The sequence below is a fragment of the Ailuropoda melanoleuca genome, chromosome 11 (assembly GCF_002007445.2).
Source record: "Ailuropoda melanoleuca isolate Jingjing chromosome 11, ASM200744v2, whole genome shotgun sequence".
NCBI classification, from domain to species: domain Eukaryota; kingdom Metazoa; phylum Chordata; class Mammalia; order Carnivora; family Ursidae; genus Ailuropoda; species Ailuropoda melanoleuca.
This window is the reverse complement of record NC_048228.1, coordinates 86157831-86184511: the sequence shown is the minus strand read 5'-3', so window position 1 is coordinate 86184511 and position 26681 is coordinate 86157831. Positions and strand designations below refer to the sequence as shown.

At 36.1% G+C, this 26681-nt stretch overlaps 1 protein-coding gene across 8 annotated transcripts in view; it reads left to right on the top strand.

The window, feature by feature from the left end:
• PCDH7 (protocadherin 7) overlaps window positions 1-26681 on the top strand; it is a 404583-nt gene that overhangs the window by 4052 nt on the left and 373850 nt on the right. Inside the window, exon 2 of one of the 8 annotated variants that reach the window (XM_034671987.1) lies at window positions 5354-6669. The exons of 6 other annotated variants lie outside the window; for them this stretch is intronic. In XM_034671987.1, the coding sequence (XP_034527878.1) occupies window positions 5354-5389 (36 nt within the window). In that variant the 3' untranslated portion in view covers window positions 5390-6669. Of the gene's footprint in view, window positions 1-1982; window positions 5262-5353; window positions 6670-26681 lie in introns of those variants that run through there. One more of the 8 variants, XM_034671985.1, reaches the window with a different exon arrangement.

Sequence of the window (26681 nt, the reverse complement as noted above, 5' to 3'; positions counted from 1 at the left end):
AGAGTTGTTTTTCACTGAAATGTGGAAACAGTTTTAAAAAAGCATATTTTTAGATGAACTTCAGAAAATAGAAAATCTATTTTTGGAAGTTTTGCTTGTGTGGTATATGTAATGCTCACAAAGTTTACTTTTTACACCCACCAAGTTCTGACACTCAGGAAGTAAAACCTTCTGGAAACTGCTGTGTCTAATGCTGTAGCAACCCCACTAATAAAATGCCATATATTTCTTATCACAGGAACTCATCTCAAAAAACGCATTTTTGACTGGCAAATAATATCAAATAATAGTTTTTCTATTAAATATACTTTGCATGTGGAATGTGCAATCTGAGAAGAATTAAGGGAAAAGAAAAAGTTGTTTTATAGCGTCATTAAAGATGTTATTGATGGGCTCATTAAAGACAGAAAAGAGATATTAATTCTTTATTGCTTTCATAGTTTTGAAAATCAATTTCCTAAAGAAATATTTGCTACTTATAGTACTTTACTGTAGCTATTTGGATAAGGAGAAACAGACTTAACATGATTTTATATCCAATTATCAAAGCAATCCAAGAAAATACAGGCTTGAACTTCATTACATCAAATGGCTTTTGAAAATATGTGATGCCCGTGAGCCCGAGTTATTTCTTTTAACCTGAAATTTACTAAGTGGAGGGTTTATATTTGTGGTGTTATTGCTTTACCTGGAGTTAGAAAAAGATTTTTGTTTTGTTTTGGGTACTTTTATCAGTTTTGTAAACAAGGACACTTCTAGTTAAAATAATACTACTTTTCCAAGATGACTTAGAAACACCCACAAATAAATTTAGATCTATAGAAATTTCCTTGGAAAATTATAACTTGTAGTCCAAAAGTGTGTGAAGACATCTTTCTGCAGCATGTTTACTTCTTCGCTGTCATCCTAATAGGACGTTTTGTCCCATGGCTGAATAGCATTTGCATTCTAAATTGTGTCATCTTAAACTCTGGAGCGGACATATCAAGTGGCGGATTTATAGATATTTTATACAACCCCCTCATATGTTCTGTGCTGTCACTTAAGCTTTATTTGGCTCATCAAATGGGGTTGGCTCTATATTCTTGAATATTTAAGACAGCCAATATCAAGACTGTTGTGGCATCCTGTTTAAAAGGCAAAGTGATATGCTTATAAATAAAGTAATGTATGGTGTTAGACTCTTCACAGAGCAAAGAAGTCCATATACCAAAATAGAAAACCTGCAAAGCCATCGGTATAAGTCATACAGTTTGCCAAAAGTGACTGGAAAACTTGTATGTCTTTCGGTATTCAAAAGATGTGTAAAGTTTTAACCATAATAAATAGCTGAACCAAAATGAAATAAAGAAGAATGAAACACATTCTCCTTAATGTAATTAGTAATAGTAATTGATACTCTTCATCTCTTCAATATTGCTGTCAGGGGACAAGGGATCCATTTACAAAGTTACAGTCTGCTTAGACATCTGACACAATAAACAGGATCTTTTTTTGTTCTGATTTTTGTTTATACCATAAGTAGATTTCTATTTTTATTTTTTTAAAAAATATTACCTTTAATTGTTATACAACCGCCAAAATGTATTTTCTATGATTAAATTTGATGTAAAATTAAAAAAAAATAAAGAACACAGGTTTTGTTATAATTCGCCTCTTTGATACTGAATTTATCTGAGGAAAACCCTGAGGGATGCCGTATTTTAATTCCTTATGATAAGGATTAATTAAAAGTCGGAGATTTCATCTGACGTAAAGGCTTCATTTTATTTAAAATTTTCTTGAATTGCCTTACCATAGTTCTTGACCTGTGATATAATGGAAGTGATATCTGTTTACAGTGTTCTTATCTTCATGAGAATTAGACATATCGAAGTGTTGCTCCTAATTCCTGTTAATGGTTATATTGTAATAAATTAAACAGCTTTGTGGAAATAAGTTTGTAAATAATGTCCCTCCCCCTTTTTGGTTTGTTTTCACAGGGTCTAGAAATTTTCAAATCCAGCTTCTATAGTTGCTCTTTGGCAGAATCTAGAAGATGTATATTGCAGAGTTGCTGTATTTTTTTTTTTCTTCTGAAAATCACATCTTAGCAAAACTGATGATGTAGCCCAGGTTTCCATAGTTCAGACCTTTGCTGTTCAAACAAAAGCCCTTGCTCTCAACTAAATAATGTGACTAGTTGAGCAGAATGTGGATCATTGACAGCATTGTTGAGATTAAGTGTCCACCTTTCCTTTGCTTGTTAAACCTGGTTTTAGTGGTTGTTCAAGTTTTGTGACTTGGAAGTACCCTTGTGCTTTTGACTTGTAAAATAAAGGCAGAGGCATTCTATTTTTCTACTTATTTCTTAATCTTCAGAGTTTTATTGTGTGTTAAATATTTTTCAGTTTTCTTAAAGAATACTATAATTCCGAAAGATTAGTAAACATATAAAATTATAGTTACTACTTTGTTTATTATTTTTAGGTCCTGTTGAGTTTATTCATGCCATGCTGTTATTTAGATAATGCACTGGCAAGTAAAAATTTTATTGTATTTAGTAAATGGAAAGTAAAGTACTTTACTTTTGGCAAGAGTAGAGAAGATACAGCTTGAATAAACATTAATTTAAAAATCCATTTGTGGCTGATGCAGAAATACTCAAGAAAAATTCATATTAAGTCCAGTGACAGTTTCCCTTGCCTTTGGAAATGTGGAATGTAGTCTGAATAATGTTCTCTTTAATTGATCAAATTGTGTTCAATATATTCATTGTACACTTAGTAAAAAATATGGCAGAAATTATTTTTTAAATTACTTCCAATCTGGAAGCAAATGGATGACTTGCCATCACCTATTAGAGTTCTCAGCACTGAGAAAACTATTTATCAATTTGTCTGTGTATGTATATTACACCATACATACTATAATAGAAATGCACCTGCAGAGTGATGCCAGCCACAGCTTCTAGTTTCAATTTGATAAGCACAATTTCTACAATATGGTTCTTCTGTATATAACCAAAACACTTTCAGGAGGTACAGTGCAGCTGCCTGTGGTGGAATTTCTGTTACATTTGGCCTGATACAATAGACAAGGGCTAATAACTGATGAAAGGTTATGTCTTTAGTTGGGAGATACCTACTAAAGCGACATTACCTAGATTTCTCGATGTCTGTGAAGGAAAGGGTCATCCATTGATTTGATTTACCTTAAATATATAAATTTTTATGAAGTCCAAGTAGAACAATTTGAAACTTATCTCAAACTTATCCCAAGTTGCTTTGTAACCTAGACCTGAGACCACAAAGTCAATTCATAGGTTTTAAGTAAATCATGCAGCTGGATAAATACAGCAAAATCATTTTTTCTTGTTATCTTCTATTTTTGAGTAATTACATACCTTATATGTGAAAAGTGTACACCTGGTATCTCTTTCGCTTTCTCTTTCTCTCCACACACACAAACACATACAGATATATTCATATAAACCAACTATGGTGCCATTAGACTTTTATTTCATTGCGATATTCATACATTAATATACGGAACTTATTTGAACTTGAGACACATGCAAAAGTGAAAGAAAATATAATCAGCCATTTAGTGTTTGTATCTAAAATCACTGGAGTCATCACATTTTGGAATTAAAAGATATCATCCAGACCAGTTCCTTCATTTTGTAGGAAGAGGCTGAGGCTTTTCTCTGTCTGTACCTTTGGGGTGTGAATTTGGTTTTCTGCTGGTTCCTTGACTGATGGCATGAAACTTAAGAAGTTGAGGCCTTTATGAAAAAGTAACTTGGTTGAGATCACAAGATTATTGAGGAGACAATGTGGATACAAGTCATGGAATACAGAGGACAGTGTTTTTGGTTTTTATCATACTACCTCTAGGAATAAAATTGAATTTACATAACTTTCTCTGTATGTATTTCAATAGAGACAGAAATCTGCTGAGCTCTACCTGTGTCTATATAACTATATATTTGGCTATGAAGACTGATTTTCTTGTAATAGAAAAGAATTCTGTTTTAGGCTCTAGTTTTTATCTGTAAATTACTGGGGAAATTATAATTCAAGTTTTGTAGACAGTCAAAAGAAATTAATGGTTCTTTTCCCCTATGTAAAATAGCAATTGATGACATTCATTGAAGTAACTTAACACTGTTTAGAACATACATGCAACAGGTTAATTGACAGAATTTTTAATTTTAACAGAACCATGACAACAGATGTAAGCTCCTATCTGGGATTAGTACATCCTCAACAAAAACATAATTTTAATGGAAATTAATAGAAGATTTCTATACAGTGTGTATGAAGTTTATATGCATTCTATTTGGGGTAATCTTTTAACCTTTCTCATCAATATGGATGAGTCTATTTGGCTTCTATGCTCCTTTGCGTTTTGTCAGCTTTGCAGGTGTGCTCTACCTTCGAAGTATCCTTAACACACAATCGTGAACTAATTTTTCCTCTACATTTGTTTTCTAGCAAATTTTGTTAAATGTGACATTTTTTAATTTTTCAGGCTGATTGCCTCCTTTGGTAGGCGGTTAACCAACTTAGTGTATCATATTTTGAATTTATATAGTGATAAAATGCTAATGATTGAGTTTATTAATTTCAAGAATAAAATTTGAACTGTTTTAAAAACTGAAAACAGTGTGACGACCGTTGCTTCGCCGTAGCCACCAATGCTATTAGATATTTTACCGTCTTTCGTTTCCTGGGAGAGAATGGTGGTGGAGGTTATGTTGGAAATTAAGTATAATAATTGTTTAGAGCTTTATGTTTAAGCTGTATATAAGAAATTTCTAGACTATAGCAAGGTTCCCCATCCATTTATTTACTGTGGCTCTATAGAAAAAGTAAGATCTGTCCATATAGATCTTGAGTCAGCTTTACTTTTCTCTCTTATTTATTTTAAAAGCCCTTAGAATCTTTTCTAAAGCAGGGACTCTGTTTCAGAACATTACACAGTGCTTTATTTAGCATTAGTGTTGTGGGAGAAATCACATTCCAAGAAGAATTGAGCTGAAACCACTAAAACTAATCTTAATTATCACTTCTGGTGAATTAATGTTTTAAAGGCAGAATAAAGGTTTATTTTCAGGAATTTGGTGATGTTTGTATTGAACTCTAATGCTTGTGTACAAACAAAAAAACTATTTAAGCTTCCGAGTAGGATTCATCTGACAAGTTAACTTATATCCCCCTGAGCATTTTTATTATTTACAAACGGATAATTTGTAAATAGAAATTCTCTGCACACAGCATTCTGATTGGGTATAAGATATTGGGGAAAAAAATCTTCATCGCACCTTTTTTTTTTTTACCTGCATAAATCTTTATTTTCCTTCTTTCAGATGCGTCTACATCCATACATTACTGTGTTTGGCTGAATTCCACTCCAATATGATGCTCCATTATGCACCATACTCTGATGACCTTGCTACTCCGAAACCTGCTGGAGCCTGCCCTTGGCCGTGGGGTGTCAGCCAATCACTGCTTGTTTCACTTGTTGTGCATTTGATTTTCAAGGTCCCCCCCCCATTTAAAGAAAAATACTATTGAAATGAATAAACTTATAAAGGAAGCAGTATTAATAAAGAAATGTGCTACTAATGGATGTCTAAGTCACCAGGAATTCTATTCTCAAAGAGGTGGTTAGCAGAAATTGAAAAAAAAGAAAAATCCCAAGGCACATTTCAACAATAATTTTGAGATTAGCTTTGTGTGGACCCAGGAAAATTAAGTCTATTGAGTTTTTGTCTGTAATACCTTAAATACAGACTTTTGATAAAATCCTAAGTTGATCAATATTTTTAAAGGGCTATGGAATCAGTCTTTTCCAGGCCAGTGAGATAATGTGTTAGAGTAAAAGATAGTGTCTTTTACTCATTCTGTGTGTGTATTTCTAAGTGTCATCATGTGCATTTGAGTGTGCTCCTAGACATCTGCACAGGGACTTTGAGCAACATTTATAAAAAATATTGTCTATAAGACAAATTTGACAGATTAATTTTGTATTAAGCAGTTACTGCCAATGGACTGGTTTTTCCTTCATCTTGAAATATTGACCAAAGAGTCTGTACTATCTATAGAGTTTTTAAGTTTTTGTTGTTAAATTCCTCAAGAAAATTTGGAATCTTTCACTTTGATTTACTGACGTCACTGTACTCACATTCAGAAGGAATTTGTGGCTTCCTGCTTTTGTGGTACATTTATCTGAAGGCTATTCTATTTGATGTCAGATAACATAAATTCAGGCTGCTTCTGAGAATTCAGAATTTAGATATTGTTGAGAGAGAGAGTGGCTGAATTTTAGTTGTGCAAGTAATATTGTAGGTAAGTCAGGGAATCCTCTAGGATTACCCTCTAGGGTATAGCCCCCCTAATTCTCCATGTTTATATAGTTATGTCTCTGTTTGTTGTCTGTGTTTTTGTGCCTAAAAATAAGTGTTCCATGTGTAAAGTTTGATAAATTTATAATGCATTTACCACATCATCTGCCCGACGAAGTTTTCCACAAGTTTTGAAATACTAAGAATGCCAGATTCTTGAGATTTTTTGGTGAATTATTGTCAATATTAAAGCCCTTTAATAAAAATTAATAAATACTTGAAGAATACTGGGGCGCCTGAGTGGCTCAGTTGGTTTAGCGTCCAGATCTTGGTTTCGGCTCAGGTCATGATCTCAGGGTCGTGAGATCGAGCCCCATGTTGGGCTCTACGCTGGGCATGGAGCCTGCTTTAGGTTCTCTCCCTCCTTCTCCCTTTTCCCCATACCCCCCCACACACATGCACACACACTCTCTCTCTCTCTAAAAAACAATAATAATAAATAAATATTAGAAAAATACTAAAATGTAGAGTGATAGGAAATGTACTTTAACCCATGTAAATCTTTTAGGTATATATTTCAAGATTTTTATTCTTTTAGCTGTGTAATTTTGCAGAAATGACATTTTCAGAAATATTTTTGAAACCGGAGTGAAATTCCTGAATAAAATCTAATTATCCTCAACTTCTCCATTTGTTTTGAGCACAAAGACCAGTATAAGAAGCTGGTGAAAGCACTTTCTGCTTCTTGAAAACATGTTTCCTCATCAAAAGTAGTAAGCTTCCTTAGGTATTACTTTAAGTATGAATCCTGTAACACGTTATATCAATTCAAAAACAAATCAGAGGGAAAAAGTCCAGAATTTTGGGATAAATCTAACTGCAACGACATAGAGAGGATATACATAATACATAAATACTTTCACAAAGAACATTCTAAGGCAGAGTTTTGAAAACTTGGGTTGCAACACATTATTGAGGCATGAATTGATTTAGTGCATCTCTACCACAATTAGGAAGATATGAAACACAACCATTCCAAGTACATCACCCATATAGTAAGAGTAAATGTCCTGTGCAATCCTTGTTTCAGCTGGGTATGTGTGTTCCTGTTCTTGGTTGCCATGGGGGAAAAAAAAGTGTTTTGTTGTGGAAGCAGTTGTAAAGGGTTCAGAACCACCACTGTCCTTTGTTTGGGGTGGGAAACTATGGCTATTATTGGAAAAGCATAAAAAATCAAAACAAAAAAATAACACTCCCAAAGATTTTAGTGTACTATTTAGCTGAATTAGAATCATCAACAGCATACTATTACAGAAGCAGTCATCAATAGCAAAAAGCTTTTGAGAAGCCTATTATCATTTCTGTGTGTGTGTGTGTGTGTGTGTGTGTGTGTTTTAATCTTTGAACATGTCACCATTGGTTCCTATTTTGCACAGACTTCCTCTTTCTCCACCTTTCCTGCTCCCAGTAGTCATCCACCTCAGGTCTCTTGATCAGTCTCCTTTGTGATTGCTGGAATTTACCATGTAGGGAGATGCCTGTGGACAGAGACAGACTCAGAACAAACTACCTGATACCCTGTAAATTTCAGCACTGGGATGGTTTGTTTTAAATGATAAAATACTATTTTATTTTCCATCACAAAATCTAAAGGAGAAAATGAGAATGTTAGAGACTGGTTTAATCACTTTTAACACATCTAATATCAGCATTGGTACTGGGTATGCAAAAAATAATAAGACAGAGACTTTGTGCTCATGGAATTAACATATTATAAAAAGGATTATGGAGCAGAAAATGATAGATTGCATTTGCACCATGCTTCTTAAATTTCAAAAGCGTTGAATGCTATGTTTGCTCATTTGCTCCTCAGAACAATCTGTGAGGAAAAGCACCATTGTTATTTCTGAGGTTGGGAAACTGAAGAAAGGAACAATTTATTTATGACTGACGTAACTAAGTTAAGAACTTTATAAAGTCTTTGAAGAAATATCAGGTCGGAATTCAAGGGTACTGCCAGCACCTGGTGAAAGTTGTGCAAACTGTGCTTTTGAATACAGTCCGTTTTCTGATTTATCTGGGTAAAATCACCTCAGAAAAACTCCTTAGAACTTGCCACAGATTTGTCAAATGTTTTTGCAGTCACAAACTGCAATTAATACTACCAAAAACAAAGCAAAACAAACAAACAAAAAGGCTGTGGGTATAATGTGCAGATCTAATTAAGTAACTGGATTTGTAAACAACCCCGTATGTGAATTATAACAAACTAACAAACACCTTAAGAACTGAATACGTCACTGTAACCCTCACTCTATTTTTGAGTCTATCTCTAGAAAAATTCAAGGCCCTTAAGAAGTAAATCCGCAGTTTGAAATGTGTCTATGGGAATAATTCTCAATCTGTAACTTTGCAAAACACTTTTCTTAGATGTGTGGTTTTTTTTTTCCCCCCATTTCTTTTATAGAGATTGTATTAGTTTGGTGAATCTTTAATACACAGTGCAAGGCTTTGGGAAGTAATTGAAACAATGGCTAGAACAGGCCACTTCATAGATAGGACAATGCAAAAATAGGCAAGGTGGGCAAAGTATGTACATGAAACTCACAGGAACTGCCTCCAAATCTGTCTGGTCTATCATGGTATTCCCAGTGCTTAGTAGAGTCCCTAGCATATAGGAGACACTCATAAATATTTGTTGAACAACAAAGGGCCTGGGCTTTGATGCTAGATATCCTGAAGATCCCTTCATATTGGATCACTGGACTATGGTATGTCCACTTTTATATCAGACTCTGAGTGTCCTAATTGTTCTTTTCTTTCCCTGCTGGGTGGATGTCTCCATGATAAAACACTACCTGCTGTGCTGGCTAGAGTCCCTGCCTTCTCTTTGTGGGTATGACTCTCATTTCAGTAGCAAATGAGAAATACTCTCATTTTCTCTCTTTCCTCTTTTGTTGTGGTATCAACACCAATCCCTTAAAAAAGATAAAATTAAACTACTAAGCAAATATGCAAAGCAAGGAAGGGAGGTACTGGCCCCCCAGTAGAGTTCTGATATACTTTGAAGGGCTATGAAGAAACATGCAAACATACTGGTTTTCAGTATTTTTCTTGAGATTCTTATTCTCATCTTGTACGGATTCTTGTCTTTATCCTTATCCTTTTACTTATAGAAAAAAACACAGATACGTATATGCCCAGGCATAGGCATGAGTGTCTGTATTCATCACATTGTATGTTCAGGCAGATATCATCCATTCACTGTACGAACCCATGCTCACAGATAGAGTGTCAGTTTCTGGTTTTATTCTGAAAGCCCATGGTGAGCATCACTTTTAAAGGTGAGAACCTGGAATATCTGTAAAGAGACAGTTTACCAAGGAAAGGTCTAGAAGAGAGAATATGCTCTTGGGAGTGATGGGCAATGAGGTGGGAGCTGAGAAATGTCTTACAACTCCTTAGTGTTGAATCACTATGTTGTACACATGAAACTAATGTAACATTGTGTGTCAACTCTACCCAAAAAAAAAAAAAAAAAAAAAAAAAAAAAAAAAAAAAACAACTCCTTAAGAGCCCATATTCAAAGGAGCACTCTTTTAAATTGCAAATGCAAATTGCAAATGACTTCTGAAGGAGTTGGGTTTAGTCTTTGGCACACCTGGTGTAAATTGCTTTAAGCAGATAACTAGGTCAGCACCTCGCAAAGGTCAACAGCCTTGAAGAAAGGAGAGTTCTGCTTAGGTCCTTGGGGGAAGGATGAGTAGCCTTCAGTAGTTTCAAAGACTAGTAGACCAGGTGTTCCGGTTTGGTTTGGATTTTGTTTTTAGTCTGGAATATCATGCCCAACTGCTCTGTTTCCATTCATTTTCTGCTCCTGTACTTTGAGAGAAAGATGGGAACAAAGAAGTAAAAAAGGAAGAAAGAAAAACCCACAACCACTGCATTAGCAACGTACTTACCTTCTCCCTCGTATTATTATTATTAGACTACTGTAATTAAAAAAAAAGTGGCCACATTATTGCCACGTAGCTGATTCTTGTCCTAATTTCATTCAGTTCTCAGAAATTGAATTCTAGTAGGTCTGTACTATAACCCAGAAACCTGAATTTTTAACACTTCCTCCTTCTCAGTTCTGATTACAGATGGTAAGTCAGGCTACAACAATTCTGGGTGAGAGCCCCTGAAATTCTTAACTTCTGTCTGGCAGTTCACTTCTCGAAGGCCTCTGGCAAAATAGAAAATGAGCTGGATAAGGCATCTAAACATCCACCTTCTTGTGCTGGTTCTGTCTCTGATTGGCCAGCGTGACCTTGTGTAAGTCCTTTGGAGTCTGGAAGCCTGTTGAAACTGTCCTCTGTCCTTTTACATAACAACCCCTGCTCTGATTACGTGACAGGGTTTATGGGGGAGATCAGATAAAACAATTGGGGCTTTGTAAAGCATTACCACAATTTAAGATATATTTATAGTCACCCATGAATTTCTCTAAGCCTTCTTAAAATGTGTTTACACATTTGGCGTATTTTCATTACCCATCATATTAATAAGTTTTTTTCATTTTGTTTTGTTTTGTTTTTCCTTTGTGGGGGGAGGGTGTTTTAATTTGTCTTACTGCTTGTTTGAAGCATCTGCTATTCTCTTGCCCTGATTCATTTCTTCAAAGTTACGCTGATCCCTGATCAAGGTGCAACAGCTGTGTGTGTGTCTTTACCTAGGGCAGCAGGCCCTGGGTATCATCAGAAGGACTTTGGGGGCCTGTTGACAGCTTGGTGGTGAAGGAGGAGAGGAAAGAGCTCACCACTGTAAAGCGAGTAGTTTAGAAACGGCTTGTAACAGTTTGATATTATCTGATATTAACCATTTTGACACTTAAAAAAATCCCATCATTTTTTTCAGTTATTTCTTCTTCTGTGCATTCTTTCCTGGGAATTTTTGTTTCACACATCACAACTAGTCTCTAAGAGCCATCAGTTAACTGAGCTTTTATTCTGAGACAATCACTGTGCTTAGCAGTGTACTACATTGTATTATTCACTCCTTTCTAACAACTCCAAGAAACAGGTCCTATTATTATCTCCATGTGATATATGTGACTGGGGTAAAGCAAAACAAAACCTCTCCTAGATCCCATCCCCTCTACATATAACAGGGTCCACTAATTCCCTATGGTCAACTCCCCTCCAACCTACTTCTCTCACCAAATCTGAGAATTTTTATTAGCGTGGTATCCCTGATAGATTTTAATTTACATATTTATATATTAGCATAGTATCCCTGATAGGTTTTAATTTACGTGGTTAGGTTGTGGTATGCATTTTATTCCAGTCCGCAATACCTCCTATGTATTCTTAGCAGGTTTAAAAGAGAATCAGTATCAGCTTGCTAGCGCTGCCATACAAAATACCAGAGACTGGATGGCATGAAAAACAGAAGTTTATTTTCTCACAGTTTTGAACACCAGAAGTCCGAGGTCAAGGTGCTGGCAAATTCCCTTGCTGATGAAGACGCTCTTCCTGGTTGTAGGCAGCTATCTGCTCAATGTGTCCTCAAATGGCCTTCTCTCTGTCCCTTGCTCTTTCTAAGGACACCAGTTCTAACAGATTAGGGCCTCACCTTCTGACTTCATTCAACCACCATTACCTCCATAAGGACTGTAACTCCAAATCACTCACATTGGGGTTCAGAGCTTCAGCATACGAATTTTAGGGGGACACAACTGAAGGTCATTGTTTAGCTTATTACCTCTTAACTTTTTATGCAGATCATTGAATGCTTTCTGCAGTTTTCAACTTTCACAGGGATTTGTGACACTGAGTAGCATCTTAGTTATTTTAATTTTGCCAACCGATATGTACATCTAGGTATGTTAATTAATGTAAAATCAATATTTATATAAAATAGTCCAAGAATTTTTCCACAAAGGTAGGCGGTCTTTTTAAATGATGATAGTAATATGTAGTCTTAAATTTCTAGTATATTTTCAGCATTAAGATCCAAAGGAAAAGCCGTAGGAGTTAAGTGGGGAAGGAGTCAGTTGAAACTGTAATAATGTAGGTTTAGTAATCCCTCTTTTCTAAGGACACTCTCAGTGGATTTTCATGCACGACGGCATAATTGGTCTGACAAAGATCCCGTGGGTCTGACTTCCCTTGGCATATGGAAAGTGCCCAACACGTACTGAGGCTGGTACCACCCTTTGAGCGACTCTTCACCAACTATTGACATGTATGCATTCAATACACTGCATCATTACACGAATCCATGGACACATGGAGGATTTTTTTTTTTTATTGTGGCTCTCTATTTTCCGAATAAGGTTAAAAATTCATGCAATGAAATATGTAATGAGCAGCCTAGGAACTATATATACATGTCCATTGGGATGTAGGAAGTGGTGACTTTGTTAGGGTAATACAGGGTAAATTCATCAAAAGTCAGGAAGAGAAACTTCTTTTCTACCCTTTGGTCAGAATTTCTAGGCAATAGACCGTAACAGCTGAATAGACTTTTTCTAAGAATTTCCTTTCTAAGTTTCTAGAGCTAATTTTACATTTAACCTCCTATATTAAAAATGGCAGATTAATCAGTTCTTTTTTTCAGGGAAATGACAATAATTGTGGCATGAACTTAAAGGTTTTTTTTTTTTTTATTGCATCTGAATCTGCTTTTCATTGCATTTAACTTTAAACACAAGGATCAAAGAGATGGCATTTCTATACAGTATTAGGAACAAAAGATGGTAATACCTATTTTTTTCCAAACCAATGCACACTCTATCAGGTCAGGAACATTTAATTTACTTTATAACTAAAACTCCTTTCTTTTTTCTTTAATGTTTTACCTTTAATAAGAAACTATTGTCTGTCTGCATGTACATGTATGTATGATATGTATACGCATTTATATATGTACAGACACAGAGGTAATATAGTTAACATTTCAGAGCCAACACTGAATGAGTGATTATTGAATGCCAATTACATAATTGTGTGCAAAGCATTATTCTAAACACTAGAGAAGCAACAGTAATGAAAACAGATAACAATCTTTTCCCACTGAGATTCAATTTCAGTGGGATAATACATAAATAATAACAGCTAAACTTGTATTACATGCCATATCCTATGCACTGGTCAACATATTTTACATATATTAACTCACTAAATAGGTGCAACTACCCTGTAAAGTAGAGCTAATTATCTTTACTTGTAGATGGAGAAAGTGACACACAGCAGGGTTGAGTAATTGCTCGTGATCAACACAATTTGTAAAGTGGCCAAGCAGAGGGTCAAATACAGACAGTCTGAATACAGGGGCCATACCTTCAACCACTGTGTGTATGATTTATAGTCAACTAGTTCTAGGAGAATGAAATTGGATTCACTTATTTCTCTTAAAGGCTTCAGTGATATTTCAGCCTTCCTATTTTATACCTTTTATACTCTGTTCTTGAAATTAGGTCACTCAGTCCAATTTTTTTTAATAGTACCATCTTAAACCTTAATCAAAGTTAAAATCAAAGGATGGGAAAGTAGATTTTAGACTAGTAGGTGCTTCTTCCTTCTATCCACTCCCTGCTCTTGGGAACACCTCCTTAATATGTTTTCTCTTTTTGTCATTTACCTTAGTATTCTTTACTTCACTCAGTATTCACATAGTCTGTTACGTATATTATTAATACAAGTAAGAAACATAAATTCATTATTTTTATAAATTGTCATTTTATTTGGGTAAGAAATGCCTTTTTATAGACACTAAAATTTTACCTAGAAGATTTTTAAAATATACATTTTATTTACCTTTCCCCAGAAAGAAAATACATGTTTTTCTTTTGGGTTTTTGGTTTTTGTTTTCTAAATATTCACAACATTTGAAAGAAAGCAAGTAAAAGTGAATTCCTTATAAAATATTTTTTGTAGTTTATTCTGGTTTTCCTCAAATTAATTGCTCATTATTAAATATTCAATTAAAAATATGACCTATATCATATCATAGTTTTCCTCTTTAAATATTTTATTATTCTGTTTCTTTATGAGACATATTTTCAGTCCCCTAAAATGTGAATGACTACAACCAAAGCCCATTATGAAAATAATAATTTACTAATTTTTTGCCATGACAGTGTTTTCTTAATGTGTTGATGACACTTTTTATTATAGGATCTTATTCACCTGAATAAATGTCTCTGAACATGTATCTTTGTAATATAATTCTGGGTTCCTTTACATGGTAATTCTGTACCTTATGCTATGAAATGTTCTTTGTATGCTACTGGAATGATTTAAACTTTTTAAGCTTTGAAACCATTGAATCAAATCGTTGAGGTGGTTGTTTCCACAGTCCACTTAAAAATTTGTAGAATTTTGTTTTATGAATGATAGGTATTAAAAATATTGCCAGCATTGCTGTTATTTCTGACTGATGGAAAGAAAATAGGATAAAATGGTGAGGAATCCGCCTCATTTCCTCCGGGCCTTACTTGAATACTTGAATTCTTATGGAATCCAACAGACCACCTCTTAACATTCTCTTAAAAGTTTCACTCCAGTTTGGAAACAACCAACTTAAAGCCAAACTACTCTGGAAATTAGTTACTATTTATTATTGGCTTATTAAACGCAGGCATCATTAACACATTCTAAAATGACTACATCGGTAAAGTATAAGTAAAGTAGATAGAAACAGTTTGGTTTGAGCTAGGAAGCTGTTTCAAATTTAGTGTCTGAAAATGGGCAATCAGTTACGAAATCTGTAAACATCAGTGTAGCTATTGGTACACGTTCAGGGAGGGAAAAATAGAAGAAAACACAAAAAACGCAGTGTGTTTTGCATAAGCACATTACAAGAACTTGGTGATATTCTTCATGTTGTTATCACTCTAAAAAATGTTTCCTGGATACACCTTGTGAGTTGTGTTGTTTTTTTCTGTTCCCATGGATAAGTGGGGATTGCGTTGCGTCTTCAGTAATAAGTAGCATGAATACCTACTTTAAACAGTAAGCAAGTAATAATAATGCATGCTTATGTGTCCTTGAGAATTCACCACCATGAATTTTGAACTTTTTGATTGTTTTTTTTTTGTGGAACAAGAATAGTTGTTGCTACAGCACGAGGCAGGCATTCCTCATGGCAAAGAAGCATTGTAATCATGTAGCCGCTCTGTTTAAGCCTGAGAAGTGGTTTAATAAAGAACTTTGTTTTCCTGTACGTTTATGTTTTCAAATATCACATATAAGGTTGTTTGCTAATCATTAGGTGATGTGACATCCTCCAGGGACATGAAGTGTCCCCGCTGTGTCCCATTACAGTTGACAGTGGATGCCCAATGTAAAGGAAGAACAGATATGTCTTATACAATAAATTCACTCATACACAGTACTTTCATCATCTACATAAATATGTCTGTATACCTTTCTCTTCTCTTCATCAGCAATGCTCAGTTCTGCATTTCAGGCCAGAGCTGCCGTGCAAAGAAAAGGAGAGTGATTTGTGTGAAGCCTAAACGAAGGAAATCCAGCCACATCTCTAGTCCTCAGTTATTGTGTCCTGCATGCTTGTGCAACTCACCTTGTGTTTACAGTTGACCTGTGTGGTGCTTTTTGGATCTGTAGCATGAGTAAGAGTGCTGCCATTTGAGCTGTGAATTTAGTTTTGCTTTTGTTAAGGGTCAGAAAGAAAGAAACTATTCATCACATTCTGCTTCCTATAAAGAGACATTGAAATGCAGAAAGATCCTCACATCTAAAAGCATGCCTTACCATACAATATACCCCTGAGCTAGTGGCTACAGTCTGGCTGAGAGGCAGATGTAGATTTTATAAGATTTATTTTGGTCTTGATCTCTGAGGTTGAGCAGATCGCTGCAACTTTTCTCTATCTCGTGTTTCTAACTTATTTATCGCACCACGGGAAAGGTAAGAAACTAAAAATCAGTCAATCTTCGGCTATCGGATGAATGTAATTTTTATTACATATTACAGTAAACAAACTATCTGGGGAGGATGGAAGGAGATTAAGCAAAAACGAAGTTAATGGTGCTAAAGGCTGCAGCCAACCTATTTTCTAAGAAGAATTAGTTGGTTTGTTTTTTTTTTAAAGACTATCTTCTTATCAAAAATAAGCGTCATGTTGTCATTTTATTCCTAGCACTCATCTGCAGGAGAATTGAAGACATATTATTTTATCACTTTTAGTAAAAGCAGAAATCTCTTCTTGAAGACAGGAGAAAAAAACATACTTCAGAACTGGAGAGGAAAGTCTCAAGTTACCAAAAGAAAAATAAAAGGAGGGTTTTGTTCAGGGGGCCAAAAAAATATCTGGCTGATTTCTTTTTTTCTTATTTAAGCTGGTTTCTTACTGGGGCTGTTTTTTGAATAATTGAAAAAAAATGGGTGGAGAGGAAGTTTTTCATCAAAGGCAAAAGATAGTAAAAAATAAAAGTTACTAAGGAAATAGAAATAAGAAGTTGTATCTTTCTGTACTTTCATGATTGTCTACATTGCCCCCCTAAACTTATAAATGAAAACCTCTGAAGAAAATATCAAGATTTGAGAAAGTGCTAGAGGGTAAACAGTAACACTCTATGATCCTTCAACCCCCTACTCTCTCAGTCTCACTCTCTCTGTCTCTGTCTCTGTCTCTCTCTCTCTCACACACACAAACACACACACACACGCAGGAGTGCACGCTTGCATACCCTCACTAAGTGAAACTATTTTGTTTTAAATTAGTCACACAATTATCTTTGCAAACTAAAAAGAATAATAGTAATAATCAGTTCAGTGAGCACTGAAATTTTGGAGCCATCCTGGCATTTTTGAAAGCTGCTTTTAGAAAAGTTATTAACCATCTCACTGGGTTTCAAGTGGTGGAGGGACATTGCTAGAATAATGATAGCAGAGTGGACATTCTGCACTTGGCAGTCTCCTAGAAGACATTGGACAGAGGCAATCCGTGTCTCCCTGGATCCTTCAGGCTCCTCCACAGCGGACTCAGTTTATGATATCAGAGGTGTTGCTCTTTTCTTTCCCCAGTGACATCCTGTAAGCTTTTACACTTGCTCTATTTTCATTTTTCCCGCCAAACAGGCTGAGTTTTCTCACTGTCTCAGAGGAAGTCAGATGTCAGTAAGTACCAAGCACAGAAGTGATAAGACTATTTTAAACACTGAATTTTTTTTTTTAAGTTTTTGTATCTCAACCACACTGAGAAAGCTACAAAGGACTAACAAACTTGGGATTTCCAATATTCTTTGATGGTATAACTAAAAATTATTAAAAGCAAAGGTAGAACTCAAAAGTTTGCCTAAGATGTGTTCCCACCAATCTATGTGATCCTGAATCAGAAAGGACCTTAAGTAAGACAACTGGAGGTTACATGTCCAAATGAATCTTATTCATTCACTTCTTTAATGCCCGACTATTGATGTCCCATTATATTTGACATGTAAGACAGGCGCTCATAGTCTTGTGGAGAAGACAGACTGGCAAAGGAATAAGTATGACTATAGTATGGCTATGGGTTATAATAGGAGCCATACATACCCGGGAAGGATTTAGTGATTCCTAGGGAGGTTGGCAATTGACAATTACCTCACAAGGAAGTTATAATGTGGCTTTAATTTATTTCTGCGGCATCAGTCTTGCAACCTTGGCCATGGGAATTAACTGCTCTCATTGGAGCTGAATTGGAATGTATTTTCTCTACACCTCATCCTCCTTTACATTTCAACAGGTTTTTGCTTTTTATGCATCTCTAATGGATTTTTTTCTTTGATTGTTAAAATTAGAACCACTTAATGAGCAATTCAGTTAGCCTCACTGCTTTTTAGTCATTCTGTGATTTTGACCAAAAACTGAACTTATTCACTGTAACTGTTCACTCTGAATTCTTCACACTTGGCTCTGAATGACTTTTAGTAATTTGCTGATGTCAAATCACCTTCAAATGGGAACTATTACTATCACTGAAGAGATTGAAAGAAAAGAGACACAGGCTGCCAAGTGATTTCCAAAAGAGGAGTTATATAGATGCTTTTAATCACGGCAACATTACTGGAATATTTACACCCTCTCCAGGCAACTTTGAAAAATACAGCAACTCATCTGAGTCATAAGTTATATTTTCCTAAAAATAGTCATGTAAGCTTGTATTTTTATACTTTGTATTTATTTTATGCATTGATTATCTAAAGAATTATAGCCCTGGGATTTCCCAAGAAAAATCACAATGATTTTTTTTTTTTACAATTTCTAATTATTTTTAGGTCCCTTTCATTTCTTCTAGTGTTCTCCTTCTCCCCCGAGCACCTATCATGTCTTCTATTAACACTGGTACTTGTTATCAACTGGCTTTCAGATAGTCCTGCTTAAGTGACTGGTTGATGACAGCTTTTAAGATGTTGCCTCTCCAAGTTATATTTCTATTCTGGTGGATTCTGGATGAACAGAAAGCATGATGTGAGGCTTTCTCATGAAAGGAGTCATATGAGACACTATCTAGAATACAGAGGAAACACTGGGAGACAAAACAACCCAGGTTGAATTTTCTCTTACCATTCTTGGTCCCTTGATCTCTTGAAGGTATCACTTTATAACAGACCTCTGGTTTTGTGTCCAGGTGGCAGTAAGGTATCCCTTGTTTGGTGCCACCACTGCTCCATCACTTAGGGTTAAATTACTCTATACATATACACACGTATATACATATATGTGTTGAATTCACATAAATATAAACATAAATATATACACACACACAATGTTTTCCTCTAAAGAAATAATAATCTCTTTCAAAATCCTAGGGTAAATTTTGCTCTGGAAGTACCACACCTCCAGGAGGTAACAGAGGCTGATACTCCTAATTTAGATAATTTAAAAATTCTAAGGTATATTTCTATCATTTCTAAAAAGTATTAAAAAGAAGCTGCAACAGGGCCACATTTGTAAAATGTCCTTGTCCAGCCTCATGGTAAAAGATCCAAAAAGGAGGTTACTTATTGGAAGAACAACCAGATTAATTTTTGGGAATTAGAGTCAGTTGTAAGGCCTACAGTATGAAAAGAGAACAGAGGATTAGATCTTCTGGGATGGGCGACACAGTACAGTTAGCCTTGGTTGTAATCCTTCTTTTAATGTTTTGGCATCTCTGTACTGTAGTCTTTTATAATTCTATAGTACCCTCTTTTCCAGTCTCCTGAGGCGTTATTTTCAGTAACTGTTCCTGAAATCTACATCATTTACTTTCTATAAAAACTTGCAGAACCTCCGTATAATTCCCTCAAGGTAATTGTTGAAATATTCTATTAAGAGTACATTTAAACTGGTGGATATTTGTGGTTTAATATGTTAATATTAATAGCAACTATTTGTAGGAATTGGAAATTGACTTGCAAAAACATTCCAGCTAACAATGGCTATTTCAACTAAGTCTGAAGGAAGAGAAGCATTTGTCTTTCCTTCCTTCCTTCCTTCCTTCCTTCCTTCCTTCCTTCCTTCCTTCCTTCCTTCTTTTTTCCTCTTCTTTTCTTTCTTTTCCAAGTTTTTAATTGGGTAGAGTCTAGTAAACCATACATAGATGTTTGTTGCAGCAGACTTTTGAGGATTTAATAATCCAAGTTATTTTTATCCCTGGGTCATTTGTACCACTGGTATCTTGGTGGATTCTTTCATGAATCATAGTAGAGCAGTATAATTAATCATTTGAACAAGATATATGATGTGCCTTAATACTTTAAGTATTTCAATGCATTTTTGAGTGTTTCTCCATTATGGCAATCTGTATTATGGCTTTTAAAAAGGTGTTGGCTAAAACCATCTGTGTAAAGATAAAATGTTTCAGTATGCTATGTAGTTAACTTTAAACTGTGTTTAAGAAAATGGAGGCATCGTGGTACTAGTTAACCAGAAAACGTATTGTCCTCTGGAATGTGGGCTGATGCATCTAACCATAATTTTCCAGGTGTCTTCCAGGCCTTACTTTAGTGTAACAGTAGTTTCCTACTGCCCTTGTACAAATTATTGTGAACATGGTGGCTTAAGCAACAAACATTTATTTCTTAGGGTTCTGATGGTCAGAGTCTGAAATGGGTCTCAGTGTGTTGGCAGGGCTCTCCTTCTTTTTTGGAAGGTGAAGGGAGAAGTTTTCTTTCTTTCTTTCTTTCTTTCTTTCTTTCTTTCTTTCTTTCTTTCTTTCCTTCTTTCTTTTCTTCTTTCTTCTTTCTTCTTTCTTCTTTTTTTTTTCCAGCTTCCAGAGGCTGCCTGCAGTCTTTGGCTCTTGACCATCTTCCATCTTCATGGTCAGCAATAGCTGGTAGTCTTTTTCATGTCCATACCATTCTGACTCTCTGCTGCCTCTCTTATGTATTTAAGGACACTGTGATTGCATTGGGCTACTTGGATAATCCAGGAAAATCTCCTTATTTTAAGGTCAGTTGATTAAAACTTTAATTCCACTTACAAATTTAATTCCCCTTTGCCATGTAAGGTAACATATTCATACACTCACAGGATTAGGATGCTGACATCTTCACAGCGGGGGAAGGGGGAGCGGGCATTATTCTGCTCACTGAAGGTCTGATAAGCAAATATTCCAAAAATTTGATAACCAGATTTTATAAACCACAAAATATTATTTGGGTGGTCTCTAGTTGGACTTCTTTTTTCTTGTGTGATCTCAACATTTTAATTTATTACCCAATAGATATTTTATCGTTACCTCTACTCTATCTTAATTTTCCCTCAAAACAATTTATCTGTATTTGAAAAAAATTTAACAATAGAAAAAGCTGAAATGATCAGTTTTCTTCTTTCTGTAAGATGAAAAGCTTACTTTCATATATAGAACCATCAAATTTTTGAGATGTGACCAAAAATATGATTGCCAGTTTCATGATTTCCTTCTTACTTTAATAGGATCATGAGACTGGAGCAACTTTCCAAATTGTTTATTTACTCAACATATTAAGTGTCTATTATGTACAAATAATACGATTGTTGATACATAGGGTCTGACTTACTCAACCAGAGGCAGTGAAGGGGTGAGACCAGCCTAGAGGTGGAGTAGATCGAATTCCTCTTTGGATTTCAGTATCCTAATCTGTAATCAGAGGATTCCAGTGTCTGCTTTGTAAGGGTGTTGTGAGAGTTAAATGAGATGATGGGTACATGAATACTAGGACATATAGGAGCTCAACAAAAGACAGTGACTTTACTCTCTAGGATTTGGCCTGACAGTGATGCCATTAGAGGGACAACATGACAGCAGCGGTAACTTGAGGGCAGGAGAATGTAATTATATCTGGCACTGGTCATAATTACTCTTTCTCTGTAACTACCCTGGCTTATGATCTGTTGGACTGCAGAGCCCATACAAACTATGACTGGACTAGTAGTTATCGACAGAAGAAATGATATGTTTTGACTTAGAAAAGACCATAAGGCCACAGCTTACTCAAATTCATTCAGTTTACTTTATATGTATTCTCTTTGGAGATAATGAATCCGAGATAGTGTTCCCTTCCAAAAGAAAAAAAGAAAGAAAGAAAGAAAAGGAAAAGGAAATGAAAAAGAAAAAGAAATGCTGACTCTGGAGAAAATACTTGGCCTCACCAATTCTCATCAATCAATGCTCCCTGAGATCCTAATGGAGACATTCCCTGTTCCTTCTTTGATGTCTGAAGTTCTCACAGTGCACACATGTTAACATCACTTAGTTTCTTAAAGTCCAATAGCAATTTTTGTCTCTTTGTCTGAATGAGCAAATTTCAATGGGTCCAGGTTTTCTACAATAACTGTGGTAGCAGGCAGAGGAGAGGAAAGATAGAAGCAGTCTCTGAAACTCCGAAATGCATTAAGCATCTTTCTTGATTTAACATAAAATGATCAAATACATGAGCATGCCTGGAGTTATTCTATTTTTCTATTGTAATCCTGGTGGGCATTTTTGTAGAAGAGGTTCAGAATACATTATCTTTGAAGAAGATTCCAATTGTCAATACAACATGACTGCAACGTTATTCTTCTAAGGGGAAGAAAAAGAGATAATAGATGACTAACTCTATGACTCACATTTAATATAATGCCCAGAGAACACCATTATGACTTTTGCATTTCATATGAAACTTAATGGCCTGGGTGATGCCTGGAATTTAGGCAAATAGCAATATAAGGAAGTTTACTTCAGAGCTGGTATGAAATGAGACTATGACTTCGATATAAGAAATTCTGTACATATATTACTGTATAGGATTTTTAGGTATAGGTTTATTCGTTACTGTGTCTATGGGTTTCATTTTCTCATTGGTAAAAAAATAAACATACTTTTTTAAAAAAGATGTATTTATTTATTTTAGAGAGAGAGAGAATGTATGGTGGGGGAAGGGGCAGAGGGAGAGAGACAGAGTCTTAAGCAGACTCCACACCAAGCACAGAGCCCAGCGCAACTCCATCCCAGGACCCTGAGATCATGACCTGAGCCGAAACCAAGAGTCAGACGCTCGGGGCGCCTGGGTGGCACAGCGGTTAAGCGTCTGCCTTCGGCTCAGGGCGTGATCCCGGCGTTATGGGATCGAGCCCCACGTCAGGCTCCTCTGCTATGAGCCTGCTTCTTCCTCTCCCACTCCCCCTGCTTGTGTTCCCTCTCTCGCTGGCTGTTTCTATCTCTGTCGAATAAATAATAAAATCTTAAAAAAAAAAAAAAGAGTCAGACGCTCAGCTGACTGTGCCACTCAGGCACCCCTAAAAATAAACATTCTCATAATAGTTATAAATTTTGGAGCTCAAGTGTTTTAAATAGGTGAAAGTAATCTATAAATTATAAATTGCTATACAAAAGTTATTTATATCTATTGGGTTGATGCCGGGGATGCCACTAGATATCCTACAGGGCACAAGATTGCTTCTCACAGCATTGAAATATAGTGCCCACAATGTCAGTAATGCCAAGGTCGAGAGCTCCTGCCCATAGCCACTTTAGGCTGACAAGGCCAGGGACAGAGAGAGAAGTTAATGGAATATGGAAGCAAAAGGATTTGGAGAGCTACCCAAAGTGGGCCTGTAGGCCGGGAGAAAAAATACTCTGACTTCTTTCTCCTCTTCTTTAGTCTGGGCCAGGAATTCCCATTGGCCAAACCTCACTATAAATCAGAGAAAAAGGTATCCTGTGAACGCGAGCTGTATTGCTCAACCTCGTACGTATAGAACATGATCATAATGAATAAGGACGAGACTGGACAGAACAGGTGTGTGGGGGAGGGGCAAAAATAGAAAATCTTTAACCCTAATCATAACTTGCTGTCTTAAATTAGTATTCATACTGTGAGTCCATGTGGAAACGATGTCTGTGAATAGGTTCATCTCTATGCAGAGGGACAAGTCAGTATGCACGGGTACAAATTTGGAGAGAAGGAAAATTCAGAAATAATCTGCAGCTAAGTTCTTCCCCAGAGATATTGTTTGTTCATCATATTAAAACCTTTATCTGTGTATGTCCATTTATTCATTTACCAAGTTACTGAGAGTGTGCTGCATGCCAGGTATTGGTTCAAATACAGAAGATACAGCAAATGGATATGAAATGGTGCCCACTCCGGGAACAGCTTTGGATGTAGCAGAGAAACAGCCATATAAATAAACAGCTCCCAACACTTGGGACATTTATGTGTAAAGTAGCATGGGAGAGAAGGGAGATACTAATTTTTTCCTGGGATGTAGAAAGGCCTTGCAGAGCAAGTGACCTTGACACAGCCTTCAAGGCTAAGAAGGTGCTTTCTGGGCAGGGAAATCAGAAGAGTTAGTACAAGAATTAGAGGTGTCCTTTATGATGGAGTGGGAACAGTGGGTGATAAAAAACAGTGGAGTTTCTATTTCTAAGGACTTCATGGGCCGTGCTGACATATTGGAGCTGTAACTTCAAAGCAGTCGAGAATCACTGGATATACACAGGTAATACTCATGCAAACTGACTTAATTTTAAAAAATTCCAACTTCTATACCCTTGTGTGATATAAGCCATTCAGAATTTTGTCTCTAAATTAAAATCTTGAAAAATAATATCCCAAAATTGATGCTGTACAGATTCAATTACTTCTGAGTAAGCTTAATTTCGTGGAGGTTTTACTGAGGCATTTTGATGTTCAAAAGTGATAACACTTAACAAGTGTCCTTTGCCGGACTATTCTGATTAGAGTGTTAGAGGATCAAAGATCTCAGAAATATGTTGAGAATAAGAGTCCCTCTTCTGTTTCTCCACTATTAACATCCCCTCTATCCTCACACACACACTGGGAAATATTTCTTATGTCATTGTCTTTTAGAAACTTGTGATATAATCATAGCAGGGGGACAGATTTAAAGAAAGCTTGTAAGCTGTAGGACTGGTACCCTGGTTTCTTATTGTGTGGATGCTCCTGAATTTGACGGTGTTTGCATATGAATACATATCTATTTTGTTCGGCCTGTATAGAATGCATTAATCATTGTGTCCCCCGTAGAACTAAGCACCCTGTTTTGCTGATGCTAAATGATGTTTTTGCCTAGGGCGTCTGGGTGGCTCAGGGAGATAAACATCTGACTCCTGATTCCGGCGGCGCAGGTCTTGATCTCAGAATCCTGAAATCCAGCCCCAGGTCATGCTGCGCCCTCAGCGAGAAGAGTCTGCTTAAAATTTTCTCTCTCTTTCTCTTTCTCTCTCTCCCTCTGCCCCTCTCCCCACACATACAGGCGTGCACTCTCTCTCTTATAAATAAATAAAACCTTTTAAAAAATAATGTTTTGAATTGACATTATAGACTTCACTTTTGGCTAGACAATTAGGTTTTGAAGGAGCTTCAATTTAGAAAATGTCTTCAGACAGCAGGACACGTTTTACCCCCCACAGGATATGTACTTGTTATCTCTCATTTGCCCAAGCAAATGTGGAAGGGGGCATATAGAGGAATATATTTTTGTCACGTTGTTTTCTTCCTTCCCACTACTTTATGTATGTATGTATGTATATATGTAGGTATGTATACATTTATTTATTATTTTAAAGATTTGGTGCTGAGAGCACAGGGGGAGAGGGAGAGGGAGAGGCAGACTCCCCGCTGAGCAGAGAGCCCGATGTGGGAGTCAATCTCAGGACCCTGAGATCATGACCTGAGCAAAGATAGAAACTCAACCGACTGAGCCACCCAGGCACCCTCCACTACCATTTTTAGAATGCAGTTTTTCATTGTTTTAAAATAGTAAACCTGTGGCCATAAGGGTTTTTGAGGATAGCATGGTTTGTTCTGTAGTTTACGTTAGAAAGGATACTGAAATAAATAACGTGATTGTCTTTGAAGACGAAGAGGACCTTTAAGTAGTTCCTGCTCATTCACTCTTCTCCAGCTACCTTCTTTACCTTGTTTTCGGTATTGGTTGGCCTTCTTGGCCTGATTGAGCAGGGCCATCGATTTTGTCAACACATCTCCAAACCTAGAGTTGATGCCTCGAGTGAGGGGGTAGCAGCAACTATCTGCTTTCTCCTCTTCAGTTTGGAACCTGAAACTTGGGGCAAAAAGTCACAATTGAGTAGTTAGCCTCGGTATGTCCACTTTTCAAAATAATCAGTGTTCAAAACTATCTTTTGATCTGAAAGTGAAGAATGTTAAAAATGCAAATGCATATGAGAAGATGTGGACTCCTCCTCTGTTCTTGACACTTTTTGCAAACCTTCCTTAGTTATTGTCTCAGTGAAGGTGAGAATCTTGGCGATTCCTGGTGGCTGCAGAACTTTGACCCGGCTGCTTCTAAAACTAGTCTCTTGTTTTCCTCTTACCTTTTGCTTTCTTCTTTGGGGGTGAAAGCACCTGGAAAGGAATGGGACAAATTTTGTGAATAAAGTTGTTTGGCCCCACATACTCTATTGATATTTCAATAAATGATAATTTATTCTTCAAGAAGTAAGTCAGTGACTATTAGTATAAGTCAGTTGAAAATATTAGGGCTTCAGAATGGGAACATTTAAACTTGGTGTCATGGATTTGGGGAAGTTCTGAAAGGAATAAGCAGTGTTTAGATTCCAGGAATCTTTGATTAAAATATATTAATGAAAGTGGAAGCGTTCTCAGCTGGCTGGTATGGAAGATAAAACACCATAAATGTCAGCATCATGCCTGGGCAACTCTTTAAGTCATTATAAACAATAATGGCCACTATAAAAGACAAGGTCAGAGCGTTTCTCTTAACTCTTCCATACAGATTTTTAAAAAAATTTCTGATACATATCTCATTTCCTTTCAAGTATCTTTAACTGTAAAGAGAGAGATAACCTTTATAACTCTTTCTTCTATTGATAAGGCAACAGAAGGAAAGTCCCTCAGTTTATA